The 27,106-nt window shown below is 39.1% G+C and overlaps 1 protein-coding gene across 1 annotated transcript in view; it reads right to left on the bottom strand.

Moving 5' to 3' along the window:
- The window catches only part of LOC140928674 (uncharacterized), a 46,219-nt gene extending 24,600 nt beyond the window's left edge, over positions 1 to 21,619 (bottom strand). The window contains exons 1-33 of the mRNA XM_073378451.1: positions 21,548 to 21,619; positions 21,067 to 21,144; positions 20,471 to 20,551; positions 20,299 to 20,352; positions 20,113 to 20,184; positions 18,503 to 18,580; positions 17,793 to 17,870; positions 16,923 to 16,994; positions 16,753 to 16,818; positions 15,530 to 15,601; positions 14,806 to 14,877; positions 14,471 to 14,542; positions 13,468 to 13,539; positions 12,849 to 12,920; positions 12,605 to 12,706; positions 11,809 to 11,883; positions 10,443 to 10,520; positions 10,284 to 10,355; positions 9,947 to 10,015; positions 9,051 to 9,128; positions 8,290 to 8,361; positions 8,105 to 8,173; positions 7,264 to 7,335; positions 7,065 to 7,136; positions 6,480 to 6,551; positions 5,569 to 5,634; positions 5,392 to 5,463; positions 4,705 to 4,883; positions 4,205 to 4,338; positions 1,957 to 2,209; positions 1,765 to 1,831; positions 1,231 to 1,554; positions 636 to 811 (exon numbers count right to left, since the gene is read on the bottom strand). Of these exons, the coding sequence (XP_073234552.1) occupies positions 636 to 811; positions 1,231 to 1,554; positions 1,765 to 1,831; positions 1,957 to 2,209; positions 4,205 to 4,338; positions 4,705 to 4,883; positions 5,392 to 5,463; positions 5,569 to 5,634; positions 6,480 to 6,551; positions 7,065 to 7,136; positions 7,264 to 7,335; positions 8,105 to 8,173; positions 8,290 to 8,361; positions 9,051 to 9,128; positions 9,947 to 10,015; positions 10,284 to 10,355; positions 10,443 to 10,520; positions 11,809 to 11,883; positions 12,605 to 12,706; positions 12,849 to 12,920; positions 13,468 to 13,539; positions 14,471 to 14,542; positions 14,806 to 14,877; positions 15,530 to 15,601; positions 16,753 to 16,818; positions 16,923 to 16,994; positions 17,793 to 17,870; positions 18,503 to 18,580; positions 20,113 to 20,184; positions 20,299 to 20,352; positions 20,471 to 20,551; positions 21,067 to 21,144; positions 21,548 to 21,618 (3,112 nt within the window). The 5' untranslated portion in view covers position 21,619. The remainder of the gene's footprint in view (positions 1 to 635; positions 812 to 1,230; positions 1,555 to 1,764; positions 1,832 to 1,956; positions 2,210 to 4,204; positions 4,339 to 4,704; positions 4,884 to 5,391; positions 5,464 to 5,568; positions 5,635 to 6,479; positions 6,552 to 7,064; positions 7,137 to 7,263; positions 7,336 to 8,104; positions 8,174 to 8,289; positions 8,362 to 9,050; positions 9,129 to 9,946; positions 10,016 to 10,283; positions 10,356 to 10,442; positions 10,521 to 11,808; positions 11,884 to 12,604; positions 12,707 to 12,848; positions 12,921 to 13,467; positions 13,540 to 14,470; positions 14,543 to 14,805; positions 14,878 to 15,529; positions 15,602 to 16,752; positions 16,819 to 16,922; positions 16,995 to 17,792; positions 17,871 to 18,502; positions 18,581 to 20,112; positions 20,185 to 20,298; positions 20,353 to 20,470; positions 20,552 to 21,066; positions 21,145 to 21,547) is intronic.
- Between the last annotated feature and the right edge of the window lie 5,487 nt (positions 21,620 to 27,106).

The following is a 27,106-nucleotide window of genomic DNA, read 5'->3' as shown; positions in this document are numbered from 1 at the left end:
CTCCCGGAGTTGAATTTCTAAGACCCACATTCAAGTTGAGAAAGAGAATAAAATTTCGTCGTCGCTTGTTTACGTCCTCTCTAAAAGTAAAATTCGGCAATTTCAAGTCGCAGTTGTACAAAAACGGCAAGGAAATGTACAAAAAAGCGAGATGCACGCGCAAAATTGTTGCTTTGCCTACAAAACCTATTGTTGTTTGGACGTTCTCGTTCTCGTCGCGGCGTCGGATCGCAAAGTCCTTACTTAAAAAGTGAAGTCGCGCTACCTCAAAGTTAATCGCGCTTATTCCATCTCGTTCATTTCGTCAAATGTAGGCATAGTTTTTTGGAGTTGAATTCTAAAAGACTGTATCGAAGTTCAGGAAAATGAAAAGAAAGTCATTGTCTTGTGTTCACGTCCTCCTTAAAACGTAAATCCAGAAAATGTTTCGTCGAGGCCAAGTAAAGACGGCAAAAATAATGCACGTGCAAAGTCGTTAATTTGCTTATCTTATCTCACTGATTTTTTGTTCTCGTTGCAGTCGCCGTAGTCGTTACTTTAGCTTCCTAATAACTGGGCCTGCGAATACTGGAAGACAGCCGTCTCTTTAGGAGTGTTGAGAAGCGGTTGCAAGTCCTGCCCTAAGGACTACACACCTTTAACGGCAGAGGTTAAGTCAATTGTCGCACATGGAATTGTACTGTTCAAAGGATCGTGAAAAATTTGTATCGCTAACTGTCCATTGATGAATATCCATAACTCTTCACCGCCTGAAAAAGCCATGTTTTCCTGACCAGAAAAGTTGAACGACGTGCGAATTGCGGCAGTGAACCTAAAAAGAGAATATAAATTCAGGCTGTTTGCAGCAATTTAGTACTCTTTATGTTTTGAAACTATACGAATAGTTAAACGTTTTTTTAAAATAACCGTAGATATATTTTTAAGAAAACTTTGTCCGAGTTACTTCTGTTTCATTGTAAAAGAATTTTACATTGTATTTCCAAACAAGTTAGTGTGGAAACTTGATCAAACATCGACTGATATGTAAGTAATGTTTTGGGTAAATATTGCCATCCCCAATCTAACTTGGTCCCAAACGCCAAGACACCTAGCATACAAACCGTTAAATTAAATAAACTGCCTGATTTTTTTCTCATAACGAAACTTACTTTTCTGCCTCCCTGTAAGAATTCTGCACTGGAGAGGAGCTCTTAAATGAAAGGAATTGTTATATTGGACTAAATCACATACCCATAATTTCTGAGTGCATTCGTGTAGCAGTCTCTCTGTCCTTCTGCTCCAAATCCACGGCCGTCAACAGGGAAAAACTTCTCGTTAAAATACCGAAACACTGCATTTCCATTGGAATCTGTCTCCAGTTGCTTTTTTAACTGCAATTTCCCTTCGTAAGGTATGTTTCGTGGCGACTCTGCTCTAAACCAATCAGAGAATGTATCTCCAGTTGGAACAGAAGAAATTGCAAGCCAGCTCATATAGGGACTCGCAATATAGGTCGGATGGTTGTACAATTCACGATAGTTACTTGGAATTCCCACAAAGTCACCATCAGCAGCTCTAAAAGAAACCAAAAATGGGAAAATAGTTTTTTTAACAAATGTAGACTAAAGTTTTCATTTTTAAGAGAATTTAACCGGAAGATCATTACCGCAGTTTTTTATTTTTAGGATAATGAAAATAAGCAAGCTATGTAGGAAATCATGAGCCTGGACCTGTTTTTCAAGCCCTTAATTGATCAGTACTGACAAAAATACTTTGATCTCACACCTGAAATCGTAATACATCACTTCCAAGTAGTAGTTTGTCCTGTTGGTCGTGGTGTTTGTGACTGGAGCTAGTAAAAGAAAACCATATCAGGAAAATTAATGTAGCATTTCCTAAGAATAAAATAATCCTATAACAAAGCATATCTGATTATGACATATGTTAAAAGCCAAAAACAAGAGGGTCCACACCAACCTTTGCCTTCCAAAGTAGTAATGGAGGCTGTTTGGCTTTTTGGTGTTGTTCTTGTCCACAGTGATCCTAAGGGACCCCCTCCAAGGTACGTTCCGTTGTAAGCCGATACTGTCATGGTAACGTGACAAGTATAGTCGGTCCCAGCCCTCACACCATCCACTTTGGTGAAAAGTAGGAACGTTGTCGTTGAGGTACCTGATAAAGTTGGTGCATCGTCACTTAAACACGTGACCGAGTAATTCACGCTTTGAACCTAAAAATTTTAAAAATACAAACAAAAGTTTGGGAGATGTTTAGGCATAAATAAGAAAATTATAATTTTAACAGTAATTTTTTTTCTTGCCCTGCGGTGTTTATCCCACAAATCCGCAGAAAAAAATAATGACAAGGTTAACGATCCCGATCGTCGGGGGGTACAGCCTGAGAAAACAACTGTGGCCGAGAAGGCGAAGTCAGGGTGGCTGATAAACAACTCTAGCTTGTGGTAAGAGCGAGTCTTAAACACATGATTACCCTACTGCAATAGGACAATTGCACGATGACGTCATTTTACTACAACTAACAAAATCCTTCAGTTTGTTGTTTTCTGGTGCAAATTAAGGCTATTGTTCTTTAACCCTCAGCGGGATTGACAAATTTAAGTAAGAAAGCAAAAGCGAAATGAATTCTGGTAGTTGTAGTAAATGTCGTCATCGTGAAAATGGCCTATTACAAGCCAGTACATTAAACACTTGGCCACGTTCCTCTCCATGTAGGCTGTAGGGAAATTTACTTGAACCACCTGATATCGTAATATCTATTATACGATATATAGATTTAGCCAGAGCTTAAAGCGAAGCTCAAGCTTATGCATTTTGAATTTACTTCAGACAATGGACTTTAAACCATTGCTATAAGCCGAGCGATTATTACAAAAATTGAAGCTTACGTTCAGTGAAATTTGAGCCCAACAGGGGGTCTCGGCTTATAACCAAGAGTTTTTGACAAAACGTTTTTTTCAGTGCATTGAAACTCTACTAAATGGGGATGAATTGACTTATAAGCCAAGCAAATAGCAGCAAAACATCGATTCGGGCACAGAGATTCAGTCCCAAATTGACAAAATATCTGACCAAAAAAAGGTCTCACAACTAAAATCTCACATTGGAAAGCCTTTTACAACGAGGGAAAGTGTAAAACATATGAAAGATGTCAAGAAATGTGTAAACAATCCGCCATGTTTGGTCAAACATGTGATTTGAAACATTTGCCCGGTTACTAAGCACGGAGGAACGCAACGCGAACTGATGTGGTTTGTTCGACTAATCCAAACAACAATAATTGTACGTTTTCCTGGAGAAGGTCACATTTTTTCCGAAAATGTTATGTTTTACAGTAGTTTAAAGACTTGTAACGAATGGGTCTCGGCTTATAGCCTGGGGTTTTGGATTTATCTTTCGTTCTTGGTCATGCTGATTCTACGAGTTCAAAGTTTAGGGTCTCGGCTTATAGCCGGATAAATACAGCAACTTTAGGGGAGAACCATATGACTGAAAGACATAAACTTCAGTCTGCGATCAATTAAAAGCTAATAACTGGTCAGTGGAAAACTTCAAAAAACACGTGACCTTGATATGGTCATGTGACTCTGGTCAGCAGATACCCTGTTTTGACAGCTGTCAGATGACCATAATATCGATGTCTATCATCAAGTTAACCACAGGCTACAGGTTCCCATACTATCTAGAATGTTTGTCATTTTATATTGGTTTCCCTGTGGTGTGGTCGGACGGGCGGACGTACGGTCACGTAATTACCAAAATTGCTCGGAAGGACTAGACTACCTGAGTAGTCCCCCATTTTTCCTCAGGGATAGTAGAGCGAGCGAAACGCAAGCGCGCGTGAAAATCACCCCACCCGAGAAAAGGCGACACGCGGCGGGGAGAGAGAAAAATGAGCATAAGTAGTTCAAAAGCTTGGGCTTTGTCTGTAGTCCCTCATTTTTCTCTCCCTCCGCCGCGTGTCGCCTTTTCTCGCGTGGGGTGATTTTCACGCGCGCTCGTGTTTCGCTCGCTCTACTATCCCTGAGGAAAAATGGGGGACTACTCGTAGTCTACGGATGGACAGATTACCAAATTTTCTTAGGTATGGAGCTCAGCTCGCGAGCGCTTCACGCGCACATGGAGCTCCGCTATCATGTAATTTTTGTCACTTCCTTAAAAGCGCTCCGACGTTGTTGGATGATGAATTTGAAGATAGATTTGTTCACCTTTACAGCGTGCCATGTACTGATTAGTGTGGTGTTCGTCGTGAAGTTGATAAACGAGTGAAGTTCGCTAGGTCTGTCCCATGTGATATTCAGCTGAAAATCACCTGGGGTCGATGCCGAGACGTTGACAGGGTCTGAAATAATATAAATTCATAATCTGTGAGCTATTTGATTTTGCGATTTGCCGAAAATTAGATTTATCGAAGGCAGTGGCTCATGGGTTGCCATGTAGAAACAATTAAAACAGACAACTACATTAAATCACTTAAAGTAAAAAGTGGGAGAAGTTAGCCTGAAGAAATAAAATGCACCGTAGAGATTACAAAACGTTCTAAGGTTCGGGAGTTGAAGAGAAGCAAAACTTAACTTCCGGCAGGCTGATACTTTCAAAAATTTTATTTTCAAAGAAACTGATTTGGTGTAAGTGGGTATTTGCCTAAGATTCCATTTACATCTACTACTATTGACTTAAAATTTATTGAATATATATCTTTTCTTACTGCAGAGAAAGTTCTGGCGGTAAACTGTCTCGTAAGAGCCTCCAGGATAGAATCTAACCCCTGCTACTTGTGAGGGCGTACTACAGACAGCGGCTCGGGTCTCGTGCAAAGCTTTCATTGCCGCAACGACGGAGTTGTAAACATTACAATCACAGGCCCATTGGTTTCCTGCAAGATTGCTGTAAAAAGAAACGACAATTCAAGAAAAAATAAAACTAAATAAAAAAACACACGAAGATCTACGTAATGTTAGAAGGCATGCCGCAATACATGAGCAAAACCGACAGTGGCTCTAAAGCCAAGCTCGATGAAGACAAAACACAAACAGTTCTTACAGTGAAGAGTTTGGCCTAAAAAGCTTTACCACAGTGATTGCGCGATATATGTTTCTTAAATTCAAATATCAGCTACTTGCCTCTTTACCGACTTCATGAAACCAGAATGAGATGCTACTCTTGAAAGGTTAAACTTTTGCTCAGGTTTCGTCGTATAAGCCATTTGTTCATTATCATTGAAAACTGACTTTTTCACTGCTGTATCATTCTCACCAACTTTTAAGTCTCACTGTGATTCTTGCTAACCGTGTTAGAATGTTTGACCTCTGAACGAAATGGTAGAACGACAGAAATAGTTCATGCAAAAAATAACTTACTCTTTTATATAAATTAAAGCAGTATATTCACTTACAGGTCTACTAAACTGGGGAGCTCATTAAAGCAGTCTTTTCCAAGATTCTCTATTCTGTTCGTTTGAAGCCATCTGGAGAGGAGGCAATATGGATAACGAAGCTATTAAATAGAATCCTGATACTGAGATGATATTATTACATAAAAATTTATTCTTACGATTTCTGAGAATACTTACAGTGCACGAAGAAGGCCCAGTTTGGGAAAAGTTGGTAAGAACACTATTTGATTACCATACAAGTACCTGTAATAATTGAGTAAAACAAAACACATAATTACTACACCATCTGCATTTCAGAGAAATGGCTGATAACCTAAACAGGACACTTGAAACTGAAAGTTTCTAATTTCTAACTAGTTGAAAACGGGTTTCTAATAACCGCATTGCATAGCCAGACTTTAGTTTCTTTTACTCGATTTCGCATTTTGCTCTATTTTGAGTACTCCTTTATCTCTTATTTAAATGCGACTTCGGTGTAAAAGATACGGTAAAAAAAATTTTATCCACACTATGGCCTATTATTAACCGCTGCCTCTTTTATGACGTGATCATTCTTTTTTTCACATGATAGAAGTGTGAGTAATCTCCTGTGAAAGATATATGGTTAACAGTATGGGACAGTTCAGACGTTGTTCTTCTGCCCTGCTGACCGTAATTCTTAAATCAAGTTCGACAAAAGCATGGTTGAAACACGACGTCTGAATCAAAGTTTTTAATTTGGTTCGGCAGGCGACTCTGGCACAGCAGTGATTCAAACGTCGCGCTTATACCGTGTGAACTAAATTCATAAATATTTCAAAAATGTGCATTTTCAAGTTCGACTCTGGTAGAACGCCTCTGAATCAAAATCGTACTTCTCTCTTGCTCCTGTTGAACGCAATTGTATTATTGAGTTCGGCACGGCAGAAGCACCACGCGTGAACTGGGCCTCATTTCTTATTCACCAAATGAAGAGAGGTAAAAGTGGTTTAGAAACCCGATCCTGTTGCAACCCTATAACTATTATCACCTTTTTATATGATCAGCTACTTCAGAGAAAAGCTTAACTTTTTACGTGTCTTAGATAAAAAATTTATCTCTATACTTACAATCCTATTAGCTTCACTAGTCCATTGAAGGCCCCGGGTTCAATAACACTGATTCTGTTGTTGTTTAGATCTCTGTCATTCGTCAAAACACCAATGAAGTAAAAAAAAAAAAGAGCTCTTAAAGATGATGGGTCAAATAAAGTCCCAAAACAACACCAAATAATCCAAACAAAAGGACTCAAACCACTAACAAAATTAAATAAGGGTGAAGAAAAAAATAAGAAAAGAAGAAAAGAAGAAATTGCAGGCGACCAGAGGAGCCCGCAGTCCTAATCTCTAGGTTGCTATTACGCAGGCTTGGCACGTATGTAGCCAGCATTTTGGATTTCCACTAAGAATGAATGGAATGCAAAGAACGCAACTGATCACGTGCGTTTGTACCTTTTATCGCTTGCAATCTGATCAAGGGCCTTTTGACCTTCTATCACGTGAAAGTCAGGAAAAGCACAGCGCTGGAGCAAGAGCGTTTTCGACTTCCGATCCACGTTTATGTTCTTTCTGTATTTTTTATATTTATTAACTTATTTCCAGGTGTTCCGAGATGTTTCGTGTTTTTGTTTTTAATTAGTAAATGAGCAAACTTACAAAGTATGAAGGAGTGTAAGCTTTCTAAATAAGTTGGCTGCTAAAAACGTAATGCGATTATTCTGAAGATACCTGCAACACAAAAATAAGCCGTTCATTGGCGTGCAAAAAGAAATTCTTAAATACGTATGAATAAATAACCAAAACAATTAATTAAAAGAAGTTGTTAAAAAATTTTAAATTATTAAACGAAACTTACAATGTCCTGAGATTCGTAAAGGAGTCTAGCCAGCCACTTGGTATTGAGGGAATTTCATTATTGCGTAATTCTCTGAAAAAAGAATTTGAACGTGAATGAAAATTTCGTAAAATCCAGTAGGTTTAACTAGGATTCATGTTAGAGTCATGGGAGCCATATATAAACGGATGAAAAACAGGCAGTACTAACAATAAAAACCCGCGACTATAGGGACCTGCATTTCCCAAGTTAACCTAAGCAGGTTCTAACATAAATGGTAATTAGCATAAATTTAAGCTATGTAGGTTCTTAAATAGGTTCTTATTTTCTGCAGAAAAAAGTAGATTGAAGCTAAGAGTATCAAATGGAATATTCAGCTTGTTCCTTTGATAAAATCTGTATACCATTGCATTGCACTTGGAGTGATAAAAAAAGACAACTACATCTATGTATCCAAAGAGGATTCTGGATGTTGATTTCTGTTATTTTCCCAAGTGTACAGAAGTTTTTTATTTTGACTTTAGAAAATAAGAACCTTTTTCAAATTTTAGGCTAAACCGGTTCTTTTATAGATGGACCCTAACTGGCAAATTTTAGCGTAACAGGTTCTTAAAAACCAGGTTCTTAGTCGCGGGTTTTTACTGTATGCAATACGTAGTTATTATGTTTCATCCGTTCAGTTCGCATTTTCATCCTGGGACAGCAGAAAAGGCCATGTAGAGAGGCTTTCACGAATCAGTTTTGCTTCGATCCGCCAAATAGACTCGACAAGGGCCCTCTTCTTCCATAGCCGGGCACGGTCTATGTGATTCAACAAGCTGGCGTTCCTCCTTATCATAATTAGTTAACTATTGCTTCTTACAAGATATTTGGGTTTTGCCTTTCCAGGGCTTTGGCAGGGAATAAAACCAGTTTGTTGTCTCGAAGTTTTCTGCAAGCAAAAAGAAAGGTAATATTGTAAATATTTCGTTCAAAACCAGAAAATTATCTATCGTATCAATTGTACGCTGAAGGCACTAATTTTGCTTATTTTGAACAAAATCTTACATCTGTCCATTAACTGTAACGCCTTTAAGTGAATCATCCTCCAGGCTTTGAATTTGATTGTTTGCAAGATCCCTAAAAGAGACAATGAAACACCAGTAGCCATTGAATCAGAGAATCATACATGTTATACATCATATACAGCTCATGCCCATACCATCGTATTTCCATCGTTTTAGCGTTTTCGTGGGGACAGACGAAAGCGATTTGAATACTCTTCGTGTGGACACTTAGGACTGCCTTGTTACATACTACTACAGACGACGACGACGACGACAACGACGACGACGAGGACGACGAGGACGACGACGACTACTACTACTACTACTACTACTACTACTACTACTACTACTACTACTACTACTACTACTACTACTACTACTACTACTACTACTACTACTACTACTACTACTACTACTACTACTACTACTACTACTACTACTACTACTACTACTACTACTACTACTACTACTACTAATGATAATGAGTATCATCTGAAAAATTATGGAGATCAAGGAGAGGTTTACGATTGGATTATTACCATTATGGGAGACAGTAAGCATGATGTGCTCCCTAAAAAAAATTTGTCACATTACACCCCTACCACCCCATAACCGCCACCTTTCTACATCGGCCACTTTCGTCTCTCCCCAAGATGGCCGTTATGGAGAAGCTCGACTGTACTTTCTTATTCTGATGTAACACTGAAGATTCTACTATGTCAGTTAAATACTAGATAATGTATGAACGTATCTCATTCTTACAGCTGTCCTCGTATTGTCGATCCACTGTCCCCAAACATCTTGACCGTGATGGCCTGGATAGCATTGCCATAAAGTTTTCTGAGATGTCAAACACAACTAAAAATCACACTTAAATTTGCGGGGTGGATGAACGCAAAATTCGCTACCTTAAAAACGAGAAGGAAACTTGGCCAAGCTTACGTTCGCAAAGTTTCTTCTTCTGTTCCTGGTGACAGGGAGAAAAATAGGCAAATAGCTGGGCGTGCCCGGTAACAATCCCAAAAACAATTGCGGGACACATTTCGGCTCCAGTCTCCTGCTAGTTTCTAAACTGAGTGGCGAATGGTACACTTTCTTAAAGATAATTTGCTCGTTGTATGCCCCAAATGAAAGTGTCCGAAAGAGTAGAAAAGTTTACGATGAAGATAAAACCTGACTACAATTTTTCAATTCGTGCACTCCAGCCTAGCTACAGATAACTGAAAAGGTGTCAAAATGTCTAGAACTCAAGCGTAATCGAGAGGCGCAGGTGAGTAGTTTTACTGCAAAATTTTGAACATTTATAGACGTCATCTCTATAAATATGAATACAATTTAGTATTGTCTACATTGTTATATGAATACGTTCAGTGTAGACTAGAAACGCTGGTGAAGTCGATTTTAACAGTAACGCTACAGTTTTGAACGGTCCATTTCCTGCTAGCTTTTCGGAATATCGCCTCCAGAAAAAAAGAGAAAAAATTGCACCGCCATAGTAGTGGTCTTTAGTTTGCCTTTGACCATCCTTCGTCTTTATCGACCAGTACTGCTTAGTAAGTTTCATTTAGTCGGAAATTAAGAGCATTCGAAAAGGATTATACAATTCATTATTTTACAGGAGGTAATATCAACCATGTTTCAGTTCTACTAATACTTACAGATGCCTCGTGTTGATCCTTAGAAAAGCATTTTCCTCAATTGTTTGTATTTTGTTTTCTTGAAGCTCGCTTTAAAAAGAAGCAAACAATCAAAAAATGAAGTAACAAATAAAGACTAACCAACAAACAAACCTAACTAGAAAAAGGAACAAAAGGAAATGAGAAGACGATTAACGTTTGGTCTCAAACTCTGTTTTCTCCCGAAACACCTTGTCATTAGCCTACGAAAAAACTCTGCTCCTCCTCCCCCCCTCCCCCCCCCCCCACTAAGAGCTGCAGGCGGTTCAGGCATTAATGGAATCAATCTTACCGTAATAAGGAAGGAAGCTTTACTCACATATCGTTGAAAACGAAGACATCTCTGAAAGACTCCGGTGCTATCTTCGTCAGTTTCAAGTTCTTAAGGTCGCTGAGTAGGTAAAGAGCAATAAGCGAATATCACCTACTCAGTAAAAGCAAAACTTTGGGTATTTGTCTCACTTTTTTCATTACTTACATCTGACAGGCTTTTACATTGTCGAAGGCACCACTACCAATGTTCCGCAGTAAGTTCATGTCGGTTCCTCCAAATTGCCTTGCGGAAAAAAAAAAACAAAATAAACATTTAAAGTGGCTGAACACAGTTTTGCGCGCGGTCAGCGGTAACTAGCGTGACGTCGCGTGTTTTGCACTAGAAAAACAAACATGGCGGCGAAAAAAGCAATGTACACAGAAGACGATTTCTCAAAATGTACCCTTTAAAATTTTGTGATATTTGGCAGAATTTTTACTTTAATCGTATTTTCAATAATGCGAGCTTTAAAATGGAAGTTGAACAGACTATTTTTGTGGTACATTTAATAATTACAGTCAAATTATATTATTGATTATCTAAAACCCCCGTCTCTTAAAATTAGGTCAAATAAGTTCCAAATGGTAACGATTAATTAAGCTGTGTGCAAGTTTATAAGAAAATCTAATCTCAGGTCAAGGAAACGCACCATTGGTGACTTCTCTTCCGAGCAGCTGCTACGTGGCCCAATGTGTTACCTACGAAGTAGCGATTTATCTAGGGGATAGCGCTATCCACCTTTTGAAAAACTGGGGCCAGATTGAAAGCTGATTTTGACCACACATAGATATACACTTGTTTAAGGTTAGCAACACAACCGCGTCCTAATTCTCATACTCTTTACGAGCAAAGCTGTGCGTTCTTTATAGTCCGAATAAGAACAGTGAAAGAGCTGCCGGTGGTTTTTCGCCCTTTTCCGAGAAGAGCCTATTCAAAAATCTAAATAGCCTAAATTTGTGCTAATTACCATTTAAGTAAGAACCTGTTTAGGCTAATTCTGGAAAATGCAGGTTCTCAGTCGTGAGTTTTTACTGTACTGATGATCCTTTTGGCAATAGCCCACGTTCGATATTGAGTATCAGGGAGCTTAAGTAGCAACATTTTTGAGCGACGCCCATCAACCGGAAGTAAAGCCTTCTGCCTTGAAGCTAACACATTTGTATTGCTAAGTTTCTTTTCTCCTATAAAGACGATATATCCGAGAGTTTCAACTAAACCACTGCCCAATAATGCGAAAATTCCGCCTCCGGTTGACGTCAGTCGCTCAAAAACGCTGTTGCGTAAGCTCCCTATTAAAATTCTAACATGACTTCGAGGCTTTAGGGACAGAATTGCAAATTTTTCACGACTCCATTGTCTCGAAATTCTCAGAAGAGACTTGAGCACAAAGAAAACCAAACCAAATATAGAAAAATGACCAGAAAGCCTCGGGGTCATGTTAGAATTTTAATATATCGAACGTTGGCAAGAGCCATAATAGTCCTATTATGGCTCTTGACGTGGGTTATTGTTCAATTCTCTCTATACTCACAGTGTACACCGCTGGCCATCAAATCCCCTGAAGGCACCTCCGTCTATTGACACTATTTCATTGTTTTCAAACTTCCTACAACAACGCAATATAAGAAAGAAAAAAACTGTCGTCATCAGATAGCAGGAGCCCATAATCAGGAGCGAGCAACTAAGATGCGCTCGTGTCACGGCGTTTTCACGGACCAGATTATTTTTAGAACGGTTTTGGCGCGAATTATGCATATCTTTTAAATTCCACAAACCAGTCAGCAAAACCTATAGACCTAAAAATGACATATATTTTTTTGCTTTTTAGTAACGTTTAGTTTTCGTTTTTGATATCTTATACTTTGGACGCGCTCATAGACACGGTGGAGATTCTATTTTCGCGGAAAAGAGTGCCCTACGCGGGAAATAAAAGGCATGATCAGTAGCTGAAAAGTTTATGGAAGTTCTCTAAGGCGTATTGTGATAAAATGACTGATTAGGACCTCTAAGTTTAACTACCGCAAGCTCAGGCGAGAAAATTTCGCCTTTTTTTACGGCGCGCCTCGTGGCCTTTTACTGTAATAACAATGTCTTAACCCTTCAAGCCCTAAGAGTAATCATCAAATTTCTCCTTATAATATTAAAGCAAATTGGTGATAAGAATAAAGCACATGATCACACAAGATGAATCTAATTGATACTTCAACGACTGTATAGGGACAACAAATGAGAATCTGAATTTTGATATTAGGGTTTAAAAGGTAATTGAAAAACAGGCTTTAATTTTAAACTAAGAAAAATAAATGTATTGAATACTATGCACTTACCATATTGTCCCTTTATCGTAAGGCCCGCATCCACCCGAGACACACCTCACATTGACAAAAGTTCCATTGGCAATCGATGTTATTCTGTTATTCGAAAAGTTTCTGAAAAAAAAAATTGATATTTTGTCACGGCCCAGCAAAAATTCATATCAAGATATAAACAGAATGTTTTTTTTTTTATCTAAGGAAATTTTAGCAGAAGTTGCTAGGTTGTAAGTATGACCTGAAATACAATCTTACTCACATAATATTCATTTGCTTGTTGCTGAAATCACCACCGTTCGGTAGAGACGTAAGCTGGTTGTGTTGCAGTTTCCTAATTGCATAATAAACAAGCTGGTATTAGCCGCAATTTGAGCATTATCGGAGACCCAGGGTAGTGAAACGGGACTGGGAATTAACGATCAAAACAAGCGAAATCTTAGCAGCCAAAGCTTACTTAACAGGGTTCGTATTCTTTTGAGCTCTTCAAAATCAATGATGACGTCCCATGACTTTTTCCATGAAATTTCCCAATTTTTCCTTGCCCTTAGGTCTAGCTTTCGCTTATAAAAATTTCCCAAATGATCCTTGTTTTAGTCCCATAAATCTCTTTATCTTTTTTTTTTTTAAAAAAGTATAATTCTAGTTAGTAACATGGAGTTTGTTGTTGGTTCACCTCTGTGCTTCAACAGAAATTTCTCTGAGTTATGCGGTTTTTCCCTCTCCTCAAAACTAAAACATTTCAAAATTGCTATTCGATTAGGAGTATATAACAAGATCATTATCTATTTGTTTATTTATTGATTTATTAACTGATTAGTTTATTTATTATGATTGTGAAGTGCATATATTTACTCATAATGAAAATTCAGGGCACTTACAAATTACCAAAGCGTTGAACTCCGGCAAACGTTCCATCTTCAATAAACGCAATCTCATTGTTATCTAAGTTTCTGTTTACAAAGACAACAGAGTAGTGCAGTATAAATGAACATGCTAAAAGATGGGTCTCCTTGAATGGGCAATGCCAAGGCAGAAAATTGTGAACCATAAACAAATGACTAACTAACAAAAATTGCTATGCTGTTTAATTTGTAGTCATCTTTCTTTAGAGCGGTTTGTGTTTGATCTTGAAATAATTACGCCGAAGAATCAATGCGTTTGACTATTGAGTGGTTCGGGGAAAACACTGACGCATTGCCAGCTGTACAGCTTGGGACAGCAGAAACTGGGCTGCCCATACGAGAATCAACCGACGCTTTTTTCAATCTAATGGTTTACATTGGCTTCAATACGACGACTTCATGTTTTGATCTATTTAAAAGGGCACTAGGACATTTTTGCGTTAGGTCAATTCTGTGTCGAAGACATTACTTCGTGCTTTTACCCATCAAAAATGCTCAGTAAGAATTATGAAGAAGATAGCAAACTTATTTCATCAGGGAGCAATAACCATAGATTATAATTTTTTGGTATAGGTATAGTTGGGACAACTTTTTCAAGTTTCAATCCCTGTCCATCCTTGCCAACCGTTGCCACAGATGACAGGAAACAGGTTTAATGTCTTAATGTAGTCTTAAATAACTTAATTGACGGATTTTTACTTTGGGATTCGATTTACCCGAAGAGAAGTTTTTGATTTTTAAAACGACAGCAAATAGTGTCACGTAAAACTAAGAACGAACACTTGCGGAAGCCAATATTATTCCGTTCCTCTATTTTGGCTCTTGGGATTAGCCTAACATAGTCGCACTAAATTTAGGAGAGTAATAAACTCAGAACTAAGAACTGAGAATTGAAATGCAAAGGTCAAAAGGTTCTTTTGAGTTGTAAGTGAAACAAAAAAAGCATATTGAATCACAGAGAAGCTTCCTGAGAACTTACAGTGTTGCCACATTAGCAAGGTCACGAAAAGAAATCTTCAGTATTCGCCCAATCATGTTTTCACCAAGGTCACTGCGAAAAGTAAATGGTGTAAAGAAAATTAAATTATAGTATAATGTACAACTTTTGTCTCAAAATTTGTTGTTTGCCCTCATCCAAATTTTTTCATAACCTAAACATAACTTAGACATTGCACAAGTGGGTAGGGAGCAAGGTGTATTATGTTAAACACTGTCAACATCAGTCCTATTAGGAGTCATCTGGACTATGCTCACTTCGTTATATTGAGCTTCCATCATTGCAATACACTTTAATTTTTTTGGCGAAATACTTACAGCCATGATAAGCTTATAAGTCCATGGAATGCTGTATCAGGAATATTTCGTATCTGATTTCTCCTTAAACCTCTAAAAGCAAACGATGTGTTGCGTCAAAGGAAAGACAAGTAATACCACACAAGTATTTAAGATGGCGCAATGATAAGCCTCAATATTAAATACTTTAAATGACGTTCAAGTGCTCTAAGCAAAATTTGCTTCTTCCAGTATTCCTGTTAGTAAGACTCCGTTTACATGAATCCGGACAAAATTTTTTGAACGGTCAAATTTTACCCGTGCAAACTGTGTTACGCTACTGTTTTCTCGAGTCAGTACAAATTTTTTAGTGTCAGCATTGGAATGGCTTTATTTTAATCAAAGGCGCGTAACAAGGCTCCAGACTCTTACAGCGCAAAATGTGCAAAAACGCGCACGTTTCAGGTGTTTACACGAGTCCGCGTAAAAGTGGAACACCGTGCCTACAAAAAAAAATTGACTTACCTCTGATCGGGTCAAGAACTTGCCCGGTTCCTGCGTCCCGTGTAAACGAAAGGCGGATCCGTGCAAGTTTTTGTTCGTTTAAAATTTGTCCGGACCCGTGTTAACAGGGTCTAAATCAATACAACCACCTGATGGAGACCAGCACTACACGTTTTTTAAGACAGACGATATATGAGCTTGCCGTACACATACCATATTGGAAAATAACTTTTTAATCTTAAAATGTATTCTTGTTACTTACAGTTGTGTTAACTTAGTCAAGTTCGTGAACTGGTTCTCGTGCTTAAAGGTGAATCGATTTCCCTCCATGTGGCTGAAACAAGATCAACGTGAACGAGGTGAAAGTCTTTTCGTAAATTTTAGTTCATTTTATTTTCGTCATTTTCAAAAAAAATTCAAAATAATTTTGAATGGATATCTGTAACAGAGTGAGTCATCAAGTGAAGGGGCTACTTTCAATTTACCACCGTGAAAAGTACTTCAAGTCTTTTCGCAACGGTAAATTTTATCAACCTAATTTCACTGTATAACTTAAGATATATCAAACTTTAAAGTGTATAATCGTAATTATAACAAAATTCTCAAATGTGATTGGCTATCAACTATTCTAATTCCACTAGAATGGGACAGTACGAGTCATACTAAAGCGAAACGGAGCTTTAGCAACGATGACGACGATGGCAACGAGAACGTAAAAAACGCATTAGCTTTGATAAGCAAAACAACAATTTCGCGCATGCAGGTTCGGTACATTACCTTGCCGTCCCTGGCAACCAGGACGTAAAATTTCATTATGCTGTGTTTTGTGGAGAAGGTACAGACACACGCAAACAGGAATGTTTCTTTCTTTTTCTAAACTCGGGTGCGGACCCAGGAATTCAACTCCAGGAAAATTCACCAACACTTAGCGTCCTTAGCACTTTAAGCGGGTTGGAGTAAACGCGACACAGTTTTAACGAAGACGTTTTCGCTGCCGTCGCCGTCGTCCGCAACTTAATAGTGAATTTATGCAACAGGATGGGAAAGGAAAAAAGACGACAAACCTTGTGTGACAAACGTGACAATGATTGCGTTCCGCCAAAGTTCACCCTCCTTTTAACAGGTCTTTTGTAAAAGACCAGAAACATTTATGTTAAGTGAAGATCACAACAAAACACGTAAGTAAAATTCCTGTCACGTTTGTCACACACACAGACACACACAAGCTTTTTACCGTCCTCTTCTTTCTACCGGCGCAAGCTCGCTAATAAGACAGTGGTACTTCTAACTGGGTCTTGTTTCACGTCTAACAATACCTTGTGAAGTCTTGCGTTATCTCACAAAAATGTCTTTCTCAAATTTTGTTTTAATTTTGATTAATCGTTAACAATCACTCGTTGATTGCAAACCGAATTGTATCAACTGGACTCCGCTCAGTACTGTTACCATTCTATATTATTAACCTTATATTTTTTGACGACTTACATGTGCTGTATATTTTCATGAAAGGCACCATTTTCTATTGTCACAATTTTGTTGTATGGCATATGACTGCAAGAAAACACAAATGTCGTTCATTTTTTAGAAAAAAATTTAGAGAAGAAATAAATGGCTTCAGAAAAGCAAACGTATCCAACACAAACCCATGTACTTACAGGTATCTTAACTTGTCCAGCTCAGAAAACGTTCCCCTAAGAATGTAAGTGAAGCTATTGCCCCGCACGTCTCTACAAAGGTGGAGGGAAATAACACGGTTTTTCTCAGATGCGTGGGAAAACGAACCTACAATAATCGATTAAAGAAAATCTGCCTTGGAGATTCGATGTTATTGGTGAAATCGATACCCACTTTGAGACTGCTGAAAAGCCGCGCTGTAGCAAGCTTCTGTTACTGGGAAATATGGCCCAAAGTAACCAGTAAAAGATTTGAAGGTTAATTTGAAGGTTTAAAATGTCATGCTGCCACCTCAGAGATATCAAGGGAAACATAAGAGGTTTTTCTTAAATTTCGTCATTGAGTGCCATCCTACAACAAAGACGTTGAGACATTTTGGAGTTGGTTATTGAACACTTTTCCTTGTCTACAGCCTCCATTAAATGGGCACGTTTCCAAAACACGAGTGATTTACTTTGCGAAGCTGGAGACAGGGGTGGGGTAGTGGTGTGGGAATCGAGGGAATGTACCAATAAATTAACTGAGGTTGAAACCTGATGGGACAAACATCGTTCTGCTATTTGGGTGTAGGCGTTTGACTACTCTGCTAGCCTGGGACCAGACTCAATAGTGGGGGAAATGTTAAAAAAAATAAATAAAAAATTAAAAAAAAAAATAATTAATTAAATGACAATCAAAAAATCGGCAAGCGGAGTGTTTCGCTTAAGTTTTTCACCCACTGAGGACCCTGATCCTAGGCTACTCCTCTACAAAGTGTTTTTGGAGGCATTGTGTTCTCAAATAAACGAGAGATTTTCAACTCGGTGAAGTAACTGATGACAAGGAGAATCAAGGAGACGTATCGTCCTTACAATGTGTTCACTGATGGAATTCTGCTTTTCCCTTGAAGTGCAATGGGAACATAATGAAATTTGTTCCAGTCAAGATGCCTGCAAAGGTCAATTATCAAAGTTATTAGCTACAATTTTCAACCATAACTGACCACCAAAATGCTGTAGAAAAACCTGTTTTCACTAAATGCAAATGAGAATGATATGGAACCATCTTCTTTCATTTTATGGAGCACAGGCCGGCCGAGTTGGTATAAGCACGAACTTGACTTAGAGCCTCTACGAGATACCTCCCTACCTAATTCCGGCCACAACCTATGAAAAATAGATACTAGGGATTCTCGCTGCAAAAGATCTATTAATGTTTTCGTTGGCTCTTTTTATTACGACCAACAGCATCAAATATTTTCAAATTGGTATACTATAATTGTTATTGTTGTTGCTTTGAGGCCGGGTATTTTTTCTTCCTTATCTAAAAAGACTACAATATCAACCCTCAGCGTTGGTTCAGCCGGTAGGAATCGAGCCCGGAACTACCGCAGCAAGGTCTGATGTTCAAAACAACACGAACCCTTTCTGGTTCAAAGAGCTCCAACGATTGGAAATAAGAGAAGATTTGGCAAAACACCTTACCATCGGTAGACGACGGGTATTCCAATGTGCACAATGATTGGTTGCTAAGGCGATTATAAGAAATGACACGCCGTTTGATGCAACTGTCATTTACTTACAGTACTGAAAGCTTTGTCAGATTCCGGAATGTCTCTGCGTGGACGGAGGAATTCTGGAGTTTGTTTGCACTGAGAAATCTGAAAGATAACAGAAGCATTTTTGGTGACTTGGTATATTCAGCAATTATTGGATGAGGCTGAGTAGGATGTGAAGAATTATGCAAGATCGAAGGCCGAGGTGGATAGCAGCCTCCGAGATTTGCCTAATTCTTCACATCGCTTTCTGGTTACCTCCTCGTAGCCTTTCGTCAAAATTTAGCCTATTACTTCGCCCAGTTTCAGGATATATAACAAGTATTCACCGAAGTGGAGGTGGCTAGTCCTGGTTATTTACCGAACTGCGAAGCAGTGAGGTAAATATCCACGACTAGCCACCGACACTATATACTAAAACAGTGAGATAATTGAGCACAAAAATGATGATTTTTAACCCAAATACTGTTGCCAACGATTACAATTTTGGCGCGTAATGACCGGGCGGCCGCGGCCGTCGCTTTTTCTTGCCGACAATTAAAACTTTTGAAGGCTTTTGTTTAGCTCTTGCGGGGAAATTTCTTCAAAGGGAGTTGTGAATTCTTTTTGTATTTAAAATCATTGTATAAAAAAAGATTATTAAAATTTAATTTTAAGCTTATTTATGAACAACTCAACTAAATAAAGTAACGCACCGGTTTTATCGATAAATTCGTGTCAAAAAGACAAAGCTTTACCTCGTAAATCTTCCAATCCGAACTTCGTCACCTTCTTCGTGTATTTCGGAAACAGCTTGCTTTATTAGTTGTGAAATTTCTTTGTTTGTTTACGGCAGCAAACAGGGAAGGCATTTTGCTCGCAACTTACGTGAGTTTGGCGTCTCTCTCTCGGTGGAACTGGAGGCGAATCAGTGAATAGATAGAGGATATTACACGGTGGCTCGAAGATATGAATTTTATGTTCTCGTGGCAAGAACAATATCTCACGAGTGAGCGAAGTGAACGAGTGAGATATTGTTCTTGCCACGAGAACATAAATTCATATCTTCGAGCCAACGTGTAATGTTCTTTTTATTATATGGAGAAACCAATTCAACAAAAGCAAAAGGCGGGAATCGTGACGTCATTGAACGATACGACACTCACAAAGGTGACATACGGAAAATACGCCACTCGGGTCCCGGATGAACTGGCGTATGGAATCTACGAGTGGTTTAGTTCCCAGTAAAACACTCTCCTCCATATAATAATGCAGGATATTCACTGATTGAGTAGTCAATAAGAGCGCGCGAAAAACACTATCCACTGTTTTAGTATATACCAAAAACAGATGCTTTATCTTGCAGATACGCCTCAAAAGCTGAATAACATCCATCGAGCAAGATGTTTTATATATCCTTACATTTAATATTTTTCCTCAGTTCTTTTATTAAGTCAGAAGTTCAGCTTTTTCGTCTTGGGATATAGCCCAAGCCGTATCGTTTCCAATCACATATACCATCGAATCGATGGTATATTCCTCGCATCTTCCATATAAGGAAGCGCTAGTTGGTTATGAAGAATTAAAAGCCAATCAGAAAAATTTTAAATGAATAATAATCCACCTTGTAAATAAATGGAAATTGAAGTTTAACTTACAGCTCTTTTAGATTGCTTAACATCCAAAGATCTTCCTCTCCCATTCCCTTGATTCGATTTGAATGCAGGAATCTATCGTAAAATATCTCAGAATAAAACTAGTTTGGGAAAATATGAAAAAATCAAATTCAGTGCAAAAGAACCAGCTAAAGTAGCTTATGAGACGCACTATACTGCAACACTCACAGTTTCTCGAGGTTTCTCGTCTTTTCGAATGGTTTGTAGTTCTTTTGTAATTCACTAAAAGAAATTATATTAACATGTGTCACACACTCATTTTTTGAATGACAGTCTGGCCCCTAAGAACAATAAGAATAAGGAGGAAGTTGAAGTAAAAATATCTGAAAACACAACTTACCCATGGAGATTTTCCAGGTCTGGTGGAAAGTCGCCCTTATCATAACTCATCAGTGATTCAATTTCATTGTTTTCGATACGCCTGTGAGAAATACCATGACACAACATTGTCCCATAGTAAAAGCCACTTTTGAAGGAGAAACATTAGTTTTTGCTAATGATGTTAACCAATCATTTAATATAAGACTCACAGTTAAAGATATAGCCTGCGAGCAAGCTTTCCGGGGCGCTCTGGCGGTGGGGCGGGAAAGGAAGGAGACCTTGCAAAACTACTTCTCTGGAATTTGAATATTTGCATCGAGAAAATCGATGCGAAATGCTGATTGGCGAAGATGACATTACTAATGACGTCATTACCTTTGGCACGTGTTTTTCAATGTTTGCTTAAATTCGCACTCGTTACTGTTTCGCGCCGATTGGCGGAAATCTGACAGCTCAGTGGACGGGGAGCCACAGGGAAATTGGAGGTTGAATTGATAGAAATTCCAAAGACGTAGTTACAAGCTCTCCTTACTTTTCCCGCTCCGCCGCTAGAGCGCCTTGGAGAGCTCGCTCGCAGGCTATTAAGGTTACTGAGGAATTCAGTGAAGCACTTACAGAAATTTTAAAGCAGGCCTCTCCTCATAGGACAATGATGGATGTGGGAAAGTCCTCAATCCGTTATTGTTCAACCACCTGTAAGATGTAAATGTTTACTTTCAATCTTTTGACTGGCAATAAAACAGACAATGTCTGCTAAATTGGGCCCCTTGTTTCAATCTTATTGTTTGAAAAATTTAGATAAGGTAATTTAAGAAATATGGTCGCAAATGTGTGGAGGTTGGACCAAAACCATGACGTAGTCGCTTTCAAAAACCTTCGTTTCCCTCCATCTACAAGAGTACAGTAAAACGGTGTTTTCAAAAATCTGCACTCTGGAGAGCGTCATTGAAAAGATGAGTTTTTCGGGGACCGTTTTCACCGGACCACGTGTGCACGTATGGACAGTAGGCTAACTCGGTGAAAAAAATTTCCGTTTTCAAACAACAACAACAACAACAACAAAGGGGCCAAAGTTTAGAGAGGTAGTAGTACTTACAAATCTTCTAAAAGCGGAATTCTGACAAACGAGTTGAACATCACGTGGCGAGTTTTTGTTTTTTGTAACATAAGTACCCTGCAAGATAAAACAAAGATAAGATTTGCCATCTACCTATAGCCCGTCTCGTGAACAAAAGAAAGGTACTTACAAGAGACCAGGAAAGTGGTTCCTAGTCTATTGCATAATTATACACAGATCGAGCTAAAATTTAGAGAGGCTGTGTTTAATGTGATCACTTGTTTGTATTCCAGTCAGACGCAGTTCCCTTTCAACATTGCCCATCGTAAAAAGAATTTCAGTACTAAATTGAATATATTCTTCTTCTCTCTAGTAATTCTGAGCAATTAACCTTTGGCTAATTCAGTTAAAAACACCAGTGGATTGTTCACCTATGTCGAAAAATCCTTCCTATATAGAGTGTAGGACTTTGAAACTTACAAGCACTTTAGTTTGGGAAGGTCTTGAAACGCAGGACTGTATCCTTCTGCTGTGATGCTTTCTAGCTTGTTGCCAATAAGATCTCTGGAAAAAGAAATCAAGAGAAAAACATGAAGAGCTGTTAGTCCTTGTGAGGATGATTCTGAAATTGATTTTGCGCTGATTGTCCAAACGTCAATCGTTGTCAAACAGGAAGCAATCTCCTAGCTCTTTTTTTTAATAAATGAATATACTTATCCTTACTCAATGTAATAATAATGTTTACACGGTCCGAAAAACCTCGATCAAAGCTTTGTTCACCGAATCAGAAATCGAAGAAAAACGGAGGCCAAATGCCCCGGGAAAAAGGACTAGAAACAACAACGACAACAAGGTTTACTGACTTGGACCGTTTGGTTTCGTAAATAGAAACCACATTTTTTGTAGGTGGTAAGAGTAGAGCACCAGTGCATTGGCCCAACACAACGCCAGGAATAAGTAAAATACTCAGAATGCAAACTAGGCATGAATTCTTACTTGATATCGAGTACGTTTTAATAACTTGCAACTTGTTCAATATTTTGCGGCCAACAGCTCTGGCGCGATATTCGATGTGTGTCAAAGACTTGGTCCAGTTATGTTTATACAGTATCGGATAGGTTTTGGTGTCAGCATGAAAAGCTATTAGGTGATAGGGTGAACATAGCTTAACTTTGACTTTATATTTCTTTACACAAGCACACTGCACATGGAAAAGCATAGTTATCATTATAATGAACATCATGGAACTAAACTCACAAATGCAGCAACTCGGGTATATTGTAGAAAACCTTGGCGCCTATCAGCTCTATTTCATTGTCATGTAACTCCCTTCGAAAAGAAAAAACAATAAAAACCTTGAAGTAAAGAATTTTCAGCAGAGAAGATCAGTCACAGTTCAGTACGCATCTTATGCAGTTCAAAAATTCAGGCTTCCTGGTATTTGAACCCACCCCTGCAATACCGGTGTAGCGCTCTAACCGGTTTAGTTAGCAGGCCAACTGGGAGCTGGCAACAAAAATATCGAGCATATAGTCTGGGAGCAAATGTCATAAAATTTAGTCCCGTGTGAAGTTTGTGCTGAAAGCAAGCACCTAGCGTAAAAGTGTTCATTAGGACCTACTAAACATGAAAAGTTTTGGTGCCAGCTTTGCCACTTGCTCAGACGGCTTTTAAGGGGGAGTTAAATTCTGACCCATGAAATCCAGCGTGAAAACGAGGCTAAAACACATTATTGCTCATAACTTTGTTAATAACAGACGAAAATACACCAAACTTGCTCACATGATTAGGCATGATCCTCCCTGTTGATTTATGCTAATTTACAAAGGTCACGTAACCTTACACATGAAAGCGAGGCTAAAACACATAATTTACTATAAATTTGTCCAAAAAAATCCTTATTATGCCAAACTTGCTTACCTTAGCCAGTTAGACATCTTGCATCGATTGGTGCCACTCTGTAGTGTCACGTGACCCATACATGGAAATGAGGCTGGATTGCAAAACACGCCAAAGGTGAACACATCATCCAGGACAATAACGTTGACTCATTGTAATGCATATTAATGCTGTATGTATAGCATTTGAATGAAAAAAATAAAAGCTAAAAAGGTTTAATGATAATGTATTTCGTGTGCCTTATATAACTTTATTATGGGCGATTTCTACAATCCTATTTCGCATAAATTCCTGTGGATTCTTAACCTAGGGGGCCTGGGTGATTATACTGGTCAGCGGTAATTATTTGAGTGTCCGCCATGTTGTACTTACAGCCATCACAGTGCTTGTAGTATGACGGATTTTGGCCGGTCTAATGCCCCTTTAGATTTTAAGCTATGTGTAATCTGCCAAGAAAAAAGTACAGCCAATCTTGTTGAAGATCCAACTTCCCATCAAAAGCTTTTAGAAGCCATCGAAGAACGTTCAAAGTACAAGGACATCAACTCGAAAACATTGTGGCTTGTACTTAAAGATCTACCACTAGAAGAGCTTAAAGAAAAAGCAACATGGAATAGGTCGTGCTACCAAGAAACCACCCACTCAGGAAAGATCAAGAGGGTAAAAAAGAGGTTTCAGAGAGAGGTTAGAGGGCCAAATGAAGCTCGAAGAAAGACAAGTGAATCGCTTCAGGTAATTGCTAGGTGTAATGGCTTATAACTTTAACTTTTTATTTTATTGTGTTTTTCATCTTGGAATTGCTGAAAAGTTAATGACATCCTTGACATTCTTACAAGGTCGAAAACTGTCTCTTATGACAGCAATCTGTGCTTCTTTTGTGAAGAGAAAGCGAAGTACCAGAACCCTCTGCACTTGGTGTCAACATCATCTGCTGGTAGCTCTCTATATAATGCAGTAAAGCAATCAAAGGATCCTAAACTGCTCGTGAAGCTCTCGACGGCTCTAGACAGCACTGACGCTCATGCCATTGATATTAAATATCATAAAAGCTTCTGGGCGTAGCATGTGACTCGGGTCCTGCGTAAAACTATCAAAGATGACGAGGAAAGGTCAAGAAGTGAGACAGCGGCTAAGCTGGAGTTTTTGAACCTTACCCAAGCTGCCCTCAATAGCGGAGAAATACTCAACATGGCACAGTTGGAACAGGCTTTTGATTCCATTTCAAACGAGAATACTCCAAAGACTCTAAGTCGACGTTCAGTTAAAGAGCTTATCCAGAAAGAGATAAAGGGAGTTGAGTTCCCTTAGCCCACTAGAGCTAATGAGCCCGAGAGGGTCAGCGTAAAGTAGTGTAGAGATGCCGCTATCCATATCGTAGAATCCACAGCTGACAGTGATGAATCTATGAAAACTCTCTTCGATGCCTTTTCAATACTGAGAAAGGCTATTAATCGAGGCGAGAAATGGGTCTTCTCTGGCTCTCTGGATACAATGACACATGATCACTACCCCGAAGAGCTTACCTGCTTCTTTAGGTGGATAATCCAAGGTCCCAATAAGACACTATCTGATAAAAAGTGCAATGAGGTACACAAAAGAGCAATGCAATTAGCGCAGAATACAATAGCTTTGTGTCTAACGGACAGGCTGGTTGACAATAAGAGATCAAAAGCGGTCTACTGCACTAGAGAAATGCTCCAACACCTCGCAGTTAACCTAGCAATGCACCAAGCAGTACGAAGCAAAGAGCTGGTTAATCTCCTCCATGGGTTTGGCTTGGCTGTAGAGTACAATCGCTTGTTGAGGGTGGAGTCACAAATTGAGAAAACTGTTCTGAAGCGCATAGAGAGTGAAGGTGGCATGTTTCTCCCTCCGGATATCGTGAAAGGACGGCACGTATATTTTGCTATTGATTATTTTACATGCTCTGGATGCCTCTGCTCAAGGTGCTACCCAACTCTCTATATATTCTCCTGACACTGGTGTTCTTGTTTTGGCTCTCCGACGGTATCCAGATTTGTGCTCGAACTCTTGCTTTGTTACTGGGACCGGCAGTAGTTGAGAGTTATCAACTTGAAGTCAATCGCAGACGCCCTTGGGCCCACTAAGACGGCTGCGCTGCCAGCATTTCATGCGTTGACCGGAGCTGATGTTACTGGGAGTTTCTCTGGAAAGGGAAAAGCCACTTGTTGGGATGAGTTTGATAACGCCAGCACTCCTATCTTGCAAGCTCTTGCTAACCTCGGTTGTGGGGAACAGCCAGATGACGGCACAAGAAGTGGAGTGGAACAGCTGGTTTATCGAATGTACCAACCAAAGACAGACATCAAAACTGTCAAAGCCCTCAGATGGTCCCTCTTTAAGAAAAATCAAGCTGAGTCTGAGAGGTTGCCGCCCACACAAGCTGCTCTCCATCAAGCCATAGTGATAGCGCACTACCAGCTTCTTGTTTGGAACAACGATCATGTAGCACACCCGGTGTTGCCCTCACCAGAAGGCTGTGGATGGCAAGATGAAGATGGAAAGTGGGTACCAGTCATGACAAATCTTCCACCAGCTCCAGAGGCAACTATACAGCTTGTCCGATGCAAGTGCGCCAAGTCCCGTTGCTCTAACAACCGTTGTCAGTGTCAAAAAGCCGGACTTGTCTGTACTGATCTCTGTCTGTGCTCTGAAGATTGCCAGAACGAGTATGCAGAGAGTGATGATGAGTATGATGAAGACGAAGTCGAACAGGAAATTCCATAGGAATGGACAACAGAACAATGTATATAGATATTCAGTAAGACTTTCATGACTGTATATATAAAATAGCAGTAGTCGCTATTTTCATTTTCTGCCCTTGTTCCAATATACATGCGAAAATGAATACATGGAACCGAGTATCATAAGTTGGCAAAATTATTGATTATGTGTACAAGATAGATTCTCAAAGGGAGCCTCCGCAGTATTTGCTTTATCCGTCTTGTCCCTGTGCTATGGGCCATAGGACAATGATTAGTTGAAGTTTATATATCTGAACTCGGATAACCAGATATGTATCTGCCTAGTAGTTGTTAATACATTTGGCAAGACAAATGCCATCCTACACGATGCTACCAGATATATCCAGCCTCGTTTCCATGTATGGGGTCACTTGACACTACAAAGTGGCACCAATCGATGCAAGATGTCTAACTGACTAAGGTGAGCAAGTTTGGCATGATAAGGATTTTTTTGACAAATTTATGGAAATTATGTGTTCAGCCTCGCTTTCATGCGTAAGGTCACGTGACCTATGTAAATTAGCATAAATCAACAGGGAGGATCATGTCCAATCATGTGAGCAAGTTTGGTGTATTTTCGTCTGTTATTAACAAAGTTATGAGGAATTATGTGTTTTAGCCTCGTTTCCGTGCTGGATTTCATGGGTCAGAATTTAACCCCCCTTAAAAAGCTGTCTGAGCAAGTTGCAAAGCTGGCACCAAAACTTTTCATGTTTAGTAGGTCCTAATGAACACTTTTACACTAGGTGCTTGCTTTCAGCACGAACTTCACACGGGACCACATTTGCTCCCAGACTAATAATGAAAAACAATATCGAGCATGGTAAAAACAAAATACCTGAACACGGGCTACTATTGCACCATTAATCGGGGGGACTAATTACAACTTCTTTATTACACACACAAATATACACACACTCAGATTATTTAGACA

The sequence above is a fragment of the Porites lutea genome, chromosome 2 (assembly GCF_958299795.1).
Source record: "Porites lutea chromosome 2, jaPorLute2.1, whole genome shotgun sequence".
Classification (NCBI taxonomy): Eukaryota; Metazoa; Cnidaria; class Anthozoa; order Scleractinia; family Poritidae; genus Porites; species Porites lutea.
Note: the sequence above shows the minus strand (reverse complement) of the source record. Positions and strands in the feature narration are given on the sequence as shown.